Here is an 11314-nt window from a genome sequence, read left to right as displayed (position 1 = left end):
TCTGGAGTGAAAGCATCTGTCACAGTCTGGAGCTTAGATGCCAAGCCAGGGGAAAGGACTATGAAAAAACTGAGCATGACCAAGATACCTCAGCTTGTTAATCCACTTATACAGGCAGAGTGTCAGCTGTTCATCTTCAGTGTAAGGTCATTCTTTCTTGCTTCAAGTGAGGCCATGTAACCTTAAGATGTATAATGTAGATAAGATATCTTTTCAACACATCTTTTCTTTTATCATAGAATACCCTATCAGTTTTATATTTTGTACATTATATGACTCAACCTGTAATTTTTTTTTTCCTGAGCAGTTGAAGTGAAGCTCCAAGTTCATGCTTGCAACCTTGGATTTGAACCCAGGACCTCCTAGGTCTGGATTGTCGTACCACAACACTGAATGCTGTTGTGAATTTGAATCTCCGCCAAAGGGGCAATCTCACATTTGTATGGGCATCTTTTATGTAGACATGACTCTGTAAAAGTAGTGAATGCCAAAGTAAAGCAGTGTGGTCTCCACAGAAGGGAGACAGCCAGTGTAAGGTTTGCCTATCACATAACATCTGTATCGTGAAGCCAGATTTGGCGAGACCGACAGCGGGGCAAAGTTCAGACATGGGGTGAGACTGAAACAAAGATCTTTTGATTCAGCACCACAGAACAGCTATTTGTGCATGTCCAGCTTATTTAACTTGTGATAAATCCATCACCACCCATTGGATTCCCATGCTTTCATGGGTGGTAAATTCATAAATTTTAAAAATCTGCAAACACTTCTCTTTATTTGACAGGTGATGGTTGAAAGGAGCAATGAAGAGTCAAACACTGACAAACATGTCCCATCTCGGGACAAACAGCCCTGACAAGAAAATATATGTTCAATCACCAACAGGCTGAAGGTTGTGATTGGCTCAGTACGTGTGACTTACAATTTTAATGCCCTCTGTTTTTGTAAATTCACTTTGGCCGTTTTCAAAACGATACATTGGCATAAAATGTAACCATTTTACGTAAAACATAAGATCAGACTTAAAATGCCAGAGTCAAGCTGTGAAAACTCCTGACACTATTTAGGTTTCGATAATTACAGCAGAAAATGAGATCAAATGACAAATTATTGTCAAAATACTACGCATAATTACAGCGCATAACCTTAACTGTAAACGTTTAACATAAAAGTAATCATGCTTGATACTAATTTAAGTACCTCATCCTTATGTTTCTGAGATGGGGTTTGTCCGTTGTTGTCGTATAGGGGAGGAGCTGGGTGGTGATGACGTAGTCTGGAAGCTATCTAAACGAAGCAGCAGTTTATTCAGATGAGAGTAGCGGTCCAGCCGTGGAGATCTCGCATATTTCCCCGGATAAAATACATCCACTCACTTGAAAAACCGACGGCTCAGCTGCCGTGCGGAAACACGTTCATGGCGGATATTTAAAAGGATTTCTTCGTTTATAAACATCAATGCATAAACAACTCCTCAAGGAAAAGGCTTCCACGACAAGCAGTCAGTACATGTTGCCTGTAAAATATAACCCATTTTCTAGTAAATAATCCTTATATCGAGGGCGTTTAACCGTTCGCAGCCCGGTTTTGAACAGCTTTCCCCTTTCGTACTGAGCAACAAACATGGACGAAGATAATCAAGGTATGTTCAGTTTATTTGGTTACCAAGATTTGGTTGTGTCTTTTGTATCTCATTTATTAGAACAACCATCACAGTGCTGGCAACATGAATAGCGTATTAAAGAAAAAAAAAACTGTATAATAATAACCAGTATAGTGACCTGAATTTTTCAATTCAGTCCCAGTGACTGTTACTGTAATATTTTATCAAATAAATTATGGTTGTTGTTATTATCGTTATTTTTATTACTGTTGTGATAGCTGTAGTAGGAGTAGTCATAGCAGTAGGAATCGAAGAAAATTGCTTATAATAATCTTTTGAATTATACGTGAAAGGTATTCTACAGATTCAGATAGTATAGGCTACTTAATCTAACACACAAATTGTTCCACTTTAGTTTGAGTAGAGTTTCGGTGACAATGACATATTCGGCGTTTATATGTGAGCTCTATTGCACCTGGAGAGTTTCTGATGAAAGTTGTAGCCTACTACTGCGCTCAGTTCTGCTTTCTTATGTCAGTGGCACATTTTCGCATATAATGTTGAATGTTTCTTTTTTCGATTGTCGCATAAAACCTCCAAGATATCTGAAGCTAGCGAGGTGTCTGGGAAATAGGCATGCTTTTGTGTCGTTGACGTTTTGATACACTCTCCAAACGTACAGCGAAAGTGTCGGTATTTATGCGGTATTTATGGAGTGACCCACATTTCACTGCGCCGTGATAGCAAAGTAACGATCACTGTCATCGCGAACCAGGATGACGACGTATGTCATGAATTCTGTTTTTTGCTGATCCCGTAGAACGTACCTCCCATTAGCAATTCAGTTTTACAGTTTAATTTTGCATTGCTTCAGTTGTTTAAGTATTCATACTCGGCAAGTATTGGTGTATACTCTATCAATTTTAGTTTTTACCCCCAAATATTTTGGTTTTAAAACAGCTACACGGCTCATACAGAGTAAACGGCAATGTCCCCAATTGACTAGCACTAGTTCCTGAATCACATAGTCTAATAATAAGGGTAAGCTATGCATTGCATCCGGACACGAAATAAAAGTTTTAGATATGTGAAACCGCTTGAGGCTTTTTAAATCAAAAGTCCACAAATAAGTACGTTTGAAAGTTTAAAAATGTATACAAATGTGGGTTTTATGTCAGTAATTTCATGTTCTGCTTGCCTTGTAATGACCATTGCAAGTGCATTACAGAGAAGCTTGTCACAGGAGTATTACATGTTTTTGAAGTCAGAGAACAAGATGTCACATTATTGTGCAATGGATTAGGGGCATGCAAGGAACAAATAGGTACTGGTCATGCTGGCAGCGCCACCTCTGCTGGTCTTCCTGCTCTGTAGCGCCTCACATGTCAAAACGATGTTACTGTGGTAATCAGTCTTAAGTCCATGGGCAAGGCCTGGTTCTTGCAGCCACAATGAAAACCACAGGCTATCTGGCTATCTCTTATCATTGTAACTGTATAGCCTAGATATCCAGTGTGCATTGTGAAATCAATTCCAGAAAACAGTATGCAGAAAGGTACACTATATGGACAAAAGTATTTGGACGCCTGACCATTACATTGTAGTGACATTGTATTCAAATACATATACTTTAATATGGAGTTGGTCCCCCTTTTGCAGCTATAACAGCTTCCACTCTTCTTGGAAGGCTTTCCACAAGATTGTGGAGTGTTTCTGTGGGGTTTTGTGCCCATTCATTCTGAGGTCAGGCACTGATGTTGGACGAGAAGGCCTGGCTCGCAATCTCCGTTCCACTTCATCCTAAAGGTGCTGGATGGGGTTGAGGTCAGGGCTCTGTGCGGGCCAGTCAAGTTCTTCCACACCAAACTCATCGAACCATGTCTTTATAGTCCTTGCTTTGTGCACTGGGGCACAGTCATGTTAGAATAGAATAGAAAAGGGCCTTCCCCAAACTGTTGCCACAAAGTTGGAAGCATAGCATTGTCCAAAATGTCTTGGTATGCTGAAGCATTAAGATTGCCCTTCACTGGAGATAAGGGGCCCAGCCCAAACCCTGAAAAACAGGTGTGGCCAAATACTTTTGTCCATATAGTGTATCTTGGAATATCTGTTTTTCTTTCATAGTCAATTCTAAATTCTCCACAGCAGACCCACACATCTTTGAAGGTCACAGGGCTAACCAGACTCAAAGCATGTTTCAGAAAGCGGTCTGTTTCATTGCATAACTTTGGCACTACAGGGGTGTTTTTTTCCTGGTCTCACACAATGGATCACTTTGTCCATTTGTAATTGATTGTTCTCTACAGGAAACCAGGGTCATTTTGGGATCAGGACAACTTTGGTGGGGGAAGCCAATCTTGCGTAATGGAGCAAGGTTCCGTGAAATGGGTGGCCCTGCTCTGGCACATCTGTGACGTTACTTCGGTCTGGACATTCAGGAATCAGTCCCCCAACCCCCCACTATAAATTATGTTTGGTACACTTGTCGTTCCACAAACATGGTTTTTTTGGAATGGTCCACCAGGAATACAATGAACCTTTTCATTTCAAAGGGAGTCTTTAGGGAAGGTGGACAAGCAGGCAAGGTCCTGGGTCCTATGATCTGTTTAGTTAGCAGATGCCCCTTTTCCACAGCGAATTACACTTGCTGTTCTCTACACATTATCATTACACTATCATTATATTGCCATTCAGTGCCATTCAGGCTAGGTGTCTACAACAGGTGTGCCCTCCACCTGTGATTCAAACTGGTAATCATGTCATCGTTGGCACTGGAGTGCTGCTCAGAGTGGGCAGCTTTGCATCAGCACCATGCTTGTCAACAGCAGAGGCCCGCGTGAAGGCGGCTCGCCCTCGTGGACATTGAGGCTGACAGGCATTTGATCTGGCACGGGAGAGCATTGTGCGTTCGACGCTCCGTTCATCTGAAGTTGCTGCATGGGCAAAGCCAGCGGCACCTGCACATCCATGCGTTTCTGCTGCGCGAGCCAGTGCCATCATGCAGGTGCATGTTCAGCTCATGGCTGCGTCTGTTCAGGGTGAACCGGGAGGCTGCGGGTTCGAGTCATGGGATGAGACCCCTCTGATGGGTCCTGGAATGAGGTGCCTGGAACACCCCAAAAACCCCAAGCCTCCAAACTCATTAGCTTGTCTGTGCACTAGACAACATTCTAGTGCACAGAAAAGCTAATAATAATAATGATAATAATAATATTAATAGTAATAATAATAGGAGCAAGGCTCATAACCAAGTGCTCTTGTGATGAACAAAGCAGAGATCTCAAAACAGCAGAGAGAGAGAGCGCACACGACTGCTTCGCCAAGTTTCCTCTCCAGAGATGACCCCGGGCTTGTCACGTCCATCTCGGCCTGGACGTCTGGTGATGTCCTCTCTCTCACTCTCACAGTAGCACCAGCTCAACCTCGTGACACCTCCTGCTTTGAATTCACCTGTACGTGAGGTGTGTGCAGTGCTGGGCCTGATTGACGTAGTGTTACAGTGATGAAAATCAGGCTATAACATTGAAATGCAGCTTACTTGGTGCTTGTGTCGGGTGAATATTTCTAATGCTTTCCCATTCCTGGTGTCGTTTAGTGCATTGTTCGGACAATACAGCCTGCTGGGTAAAATTGTGGGGGGCTTGTTGCAAAAAGGAAGTAGAGGCCTGTGATGTTGGCACCCGGTGCTGATGAATGGAGCAGACGAGTGCAGGCCCCCATGAGAGAGAGAGAGACTCCTCTGTGTGTGATCTCACTTGTGACATGCTGGGTGCTTTATCTGACTGACAGGGGCCGTGCTGTGATAGAGTAGTCTACAGCTCCACCACTGCGCTGACTGACAGTGAGGGTGGACAGAGAGACAGGAGTGAGAGAGAGAGAGAGGAGCGACACAGAGAGCGGAGGAATGGAGAGAAAGTGCGAGGAAAGGAAGGGAGAAAAACAGGGAGGGGGGGAGAGAGAGAGGAGTGAGACAGAGGGAATGAGAGACAGAGCAAGAGAGAAACAGAGACCAACACAGAAAGAGAGAGAGAGAGGAACAGAGAGAGCAAGAGAGACAGAGAGCAAAGGATGAGAGAGAGAGAAGAGCAAGACCGAGGATGAGGGAAGGGAGAGAAAGAAAGACAGACAGAGAGAGCAAGAGAGACAGACAGAGTGACACAGAAACAGAAAGCAAGCAAAGGGAGAGAAAGAGAGAGTGAGAGAGAGAGCAGGAGACAGTGATACAGAAAGAGAGAGTGACGGAGAACTCAGGAAGGGTAAGGAAGAGAGAGAGAGACAGAGAAACAGAGAACAACAGAGAAAGAGAGACAGAGAGAAGAAAGAAGGAGTGAGAGAGAGACCAGCAGATAGTATTTTGCCCATTTTTTTTTACTATGCCAATAAGTCAATATGAATTTGAATGTGACAGAAAGAGACATAGATAGCATGAGAGACGGGGAGGGAAAGAGAGATAAAGAGAGAGAAGGAGATAAAGAAACTGTTGTGCTCAGTTTAACGAGACCTTTCAACACCAGCTTTGCATAACGTTTCACAGCATTGCTTGACTTAATTTGACACTTTTATTGCCAGCAGTGTCTCGTGAGCATGAAAATCATTTCACTGGCCTACAGCATAAGCTAATATGGCTGCAAAATTCATTTTTCATACACATCACAAACCTCACAGTGTTAATTTATTCATATCAGATTCTGCACATGTACAAAGGAGGGTAACATTCTTCCAGATGTGTGAAAGCTGAAGTTTTTTTTTTAACTCTTGGTCTCTGGCCATGTACAAATGGGTAACATTTGTCATTACTTTTATATTACATTATTGGCATTTAGCAGACGGTGTTATCCAGAGCAACTCACATCAGTTAGTTTTTTTATCCAATGTTATCCATTTATACAGCTGGATATCTACTGAGACAAGTGAAGTGAAGTACCTTGCCCAAAGGTACCCCAGTACCTTGCCCAAAGGTACCCCAGCAGTGCCCCAGTAGAGATTTAAACAGCAGTCTTTCAGTTGCACGTCTGACTGCACGTCTGTCAGCACTCATGCTTTCAATATTTACTATATTACTTTCTAGATGTGCTCCTGAGTACAGGTCAATTTCATCAGCAATTTCACCAGAAAGCCTGGAGTTACCTACAGTTTTTGATTGCTCCTTTGACAAACTGCTCACTATTGGACAGCGGCTATCTTCCCCACCCGCAGGTAGACCAGTCTAGTCTTCTCCTCTATTGGGTAAAAGTCAGATGTGTTTTTGGGGTCTGCTCATAGCAGATGTTCAAGAAGACTGCACTAACAAGACCCAATCACGATCCAAGAAAAGCATCAGACGCTCTCTCCATAATGGAAACAATCAATGCCATTGGGTGTTGGTAATGGCAGCCAGGGCCCATAAGTTACATGACAATAAAATGTACGGTCTGATTTAAAAAGAAAAATTCTATTCACCTTCAATTAACTTTCAAAAGAGTTTCTTACTCAGCTCCAAAATCAAGGGCTGTAGCATTGCTGCTCTGTGAAAGCCTCGAACACTAAAAGGTGGACCAGCAAGAAGCCTAGTGGGTTGGTCTGTTACTACTACTAGACTTTTATGTTGGTAAGATGGAAATTACTAAATGTGACTGATAAAATGAGACCAAAGTGGGTGACAGTGCAGCAGGGAGAGAGAATGCATGCAGACAGTAGGGGCGGTGTGGAAAGCACCATCGACTAAACTGGAATGCACCTTCAAACAGAAAACCAAAACAGGGAAAATCACCCACTGGTGTAGCGGCCCTGTTGCCAGGAATTTGAATTTATCAGTGCTGAGTTTGTCTCTGTGAAGTGATTCTCTCCAAGTTATCTCTAATATCTTTCTGTGGTGAAATAGGGAAGTTCCCTTCTTGTATGGGTGAGATTTGGTTGAGAGGTGAAAGCCAGGACAGCATTGCATTCCTGTGTTGATTTAACCATCGGTCACATTTCCTACCCCTCATTATTGGGCCAGACCCCACATTGCCAACCTGTTCAGCATTCATTCTGAATGTAGACAGCGGTATCGATCCTCTCATGAGTAACCTGGCTTTTTTTCCCTGTGAGATTCGATCATCTATGTAAATCATTTGAAATCGTCACAAAAAGGGAGTAGGTTGCCATCTGAGGTCACAGAGTTTTCCATCCGCCCTCTTCGCTTTTTCATAACGGCTTGATTGGGGCACTAGGTGGGAAATGGAAAGGCATTGAGAAGCTACTGTCATCACCTGGGCGTACTGGGGAGGAGTTAGATAGGTGCAGAACTGTCCATCACGACCTCCACCGTCTCTGATTGGATAATTTCTCACGTCACTCCCCCTAGCTGCTTTGTGTCCCTTTCAGACCGCCCAGATAGGACTGAGGCGATGAATTTAATGGTTTTTTGAGGTCATAAAACATCTTCAGTTGAAGATGGGTGCTCTGTCCCGAAAGAGGGTGCCTTTGTTGAAACAGGGGTAATCTGATTGCAGCGGTATGGGACGTTTGAACCCTCTGAAGTGCAATTACAGCTGATGGCTGAAGCCAGTGCACAGGCGTGGGCAGCGATTAAGCTCGGGATTAGCGATTGGTGGTCCTCGGGGGAGTCCACTCGAAACTGCATCACACTAATGGAGGGAAATCAGGATGGAAAACATTTTAAAAGGGAGATTACGCACCGGTTCTGCATTATTCAAAGTGGCTGCGGTGAGGGCTAAGAGCACATTGCTGAGTGCGCTAATTGCGGAGCACACTGAGTGCGTTGCGCCGACAGAATGGAGGTGCACCTCAAAGACTGCAGTAGTGGTGGTGTGTTTTGAGCTGAGCAAAAATTGGCTGTCAATTTGGACACCTAGCAAACACGCCAAAGCCACAGCAAAATGGGCAGTGACCTTGCAGCCATAGATTGGTCAGATGGGGGAAGCTAATAACAATAAGACAGAGGTCAGGGGGACTGCAGGAGGCGAGAGGTGAGATTAGAACTATTTTTATCTCTTCAAAAGGGAGGGACAGAAAACAGGGTCTCTCTCTCTGTGTCTCTCTGAGTCGTGTGATGACACAAGCTCACCCTGTCTACATCTCTGACCCTGGGGTTCAAGGGGTTTTTTTATTGTACATTTTCGGAAAGGGAAGCGGGGGTGGGGGGAATGAGGGATGGGGGTGGGGGTGGGGGTTTGCAGGAAGAGGCAGGACTGGAACATTTATGTAAGAGATGGTGAATTTCTCAACCTGTTCAGGAAAAAGGTGTACCTCTGTTACTGGGACGTTTGGATCCGGATGTACATCCCCATCCCACCCACCCCCCACGCATCCTTTTGCTGGCATTTTTTCATTGGTCATTGTGCTTGTCCTATAAAGCCACGCTAAAGTGTGAATGATGGAGTCTTTTTTCTGTGGCTTTGGACAGCTTGACATGAACACACTTCCCATGGGGTCCAGCCTGTATTTGTGCCTGTGGGTAATGCCAGGAGCAAAAGAGGAAAGGTGCCTTTAGTCATGAGCTCACTGTCCAGGGTCAAAAATCCCATCATTCTGCCAGCCTCACATTGAGTGAAATGTAAAAAAACAGTGTTTTAATGCGCTAAGCACAGAGCATGCTGTGATTCGTCTGAGGCCTGTTGCTGTAACTGGAGAAACCCATGTTTCTCTGATATTCCTGGTGTCTTGGGAATAGATACAAATCTCAGAAAGTAGAACTCAAACCTGTAAAAGGAACTACACTTTGACCCCTTTTATCTTACCTCAGCAACACCCTCTCTTGTGGTTCAAATCAATCCTTTTGCCTGATGACAGAAAAGTATTATGAAAAGTGGCAGTTTGTTGTAGTTCACGGTGTTCCCTCTGATGCTGGTGAGATTTTTTGTACGTGAAAATGATGAGCTAACATGTTGCTGCCTCATCTCTAAAGGGCCTGGGATGCTTTGTGGAAAAATCGATCCGGAATTAGAGATGGTGTGCTGCCTATGAGAAACACTATTTTAGTGCAGTGTCTGCCTCTGTGCTGCTGTTCGCACATGAACTGCCTCTGCGTTGGGTCATGAAGGGTTATCATGGGCTTTGCAGTTCTTTATCTCATGGGATTTGTAGTTTTTTTCTGTCAGTTACAGAATGTTTATCAGCAAGCCTTGTACGTTAATAAAACTACACCCAGTTGTTATCGTGTGGTATTTTCTTGCCTCACATGCAGACGGTCATGTCATTGAGAATGGCTTCCTCATTTAAAAAGACACCCTGCACTCACACCCTTTCCTAGATGGAATTCATTTATTTATAGAAGCTTGGATCTGCCGTGTCCCAGAATGTCACACAGATTGAATTATTCACATGCTCGGCAGACATCCTAGGCCAGAGCCCGCGGCCTGGCTCACGCTCTGCGGTCGATCCTTTCTTCCACCTGGGGTCTTGGCAGCATGATTCAGGGTCCGACCAAGGATCCAAACCTACGACCCTCCAGTTTTAAGCCTGGCTTCTTGACCATGACTCAGGACATTTAAGCACTGGCGAAGCCTCTTGACAGCCAGGCCCACAGTGCACTGAAAATCTCCTCCAGGTGCACAGGCTGTTGAGAGGATGCCGCAATCGCAGATCGTACCTTACCAAGAAAAGTAGGTTAGCGCTGCCGGGCTCTGTGCAGCTGTGTGCAGCTTCCCACTGCCCCTCTCCTGTCTGTCAGTCAAGGCTGAGACCACGGTGGGTGTCTGCCAGGGGGGATCTCAATCAGCTGGAGGCCCCTTCCTTTGAGCAGCCTTAGAAAGCTAAGAACACAGATATTCCAAATACAAGCCAGATATTCAGCTTCCTGCATTTCCCAACAAAACCTCTGTCGCTAATATTGTTGAAGTGCTGTGATTTTCCAGCTTCTGCACATTCCTGGGGTGGGGTCTAAAATATGATAGCATGTAAATGCACACAGCGCCAGGACCTCCTGTTACCAACCGGAATTGCCTAGATGAGGAAGTAAGGGTGATGGAAGAAGCACAGGTGAATATCTGGCCATGATATATAATATCTGTGCACAAGAGAGAGTGAGAGGGATCAGGTGACAGCCTACAGATTATGATGTCATGAGCTCCATCCCCCCAGCTTGCTGATGGCTATCACACTCCAAACCTAGCAACGCACGATTATCCAAAAAAAAAAAAAAACCCAGAACCCCATTCTGGATTTACAAGGCTCAAACACTGGCTACATAATCTGGCTGTATAATCACCTCTATAAGACTGTTTTGTTATTTGTTCTGTAATTTCCTAGTTGTTACGCAGACACCTTCTTTTCTGCCAGTGGTTTTGTTAGGGACTGGGGCCGCCGGTTCAACACGAAAGGCAGCAAATTGAGCATGAATTAGAATGAATGGCCTCACCTCAGTCATTCATACCACAACCCTACACCAGTCAGGCTCAATAACCTTGACATCTGGAGCAGGATCTCTTCAACACCTCTATCAGTCAAGCAGAAAAAAGAGCCGACCGTTTGTTACTAAAGCGGCTATATCTCAGCATGGGCAACAGAGTCGCGTTCTGTGAGTGTCACCATGCATTTAAACCGATTGAAATGGGGGAAATCCTGACTCTCATCACCTGTCCGGCCTCGGGTTTTGGCTGTAATTTTCAACTCAAACCAATCCGCTCCCTCTCCTTGAAGCGAACTTAACCACTTTCGCCGAGAGCTACGGCCAAGCCAAATCCCACGTGCAGTACATCACCACTCACAGGTTTCACATAATCACGCTTT

At 44.5% G+C, this 11314-nt stretch overlaps 1 protein-coding gene across 1 annotated transcript in view; it reads left to right on the top strand.

Moving 5' to 3' along the window:
* Positions 1-1332: 1332 nt before the first annotated feature.
* The window catches only part of LOC118794341 (cytohesin-3-like), a 38159-nt gene continuing 28177 nt past the window's right edge, over positions 1333-11314 (top strand). Inside the window, exon 1 of the mRNA XM_036552576.1 lies at positions 1333-1642. Within this exon, the coding sequence (XP_036408469.1) occupies positions 1624-1642 (19 nt within the window). The 5' untranslated portion in view covers positions 1333-1623. The remainder of the gene's footprint in view (positions 1643-11314) is intronic.

The sequence above is a fragment of the Megalops cyprinoides genome, chromosome 19 (genome assembly GCF_013368585.1).
Source record: "Megalops cyprinoides isolate fMegCyp1 chromosome 19, fMegCyp1.pri, whole genome shotgun sequence".
In the NCBI taxonomy this organism is placed as follows: Eukaryota; Metazoa; Chordata; class Actinopteri; order Elopiformes; family Megalopidae; genus Megalops; species Megalops cyprinoides.
This window is presented reverse-complemented; position numbering and strand designations above follow the sequence as displayed.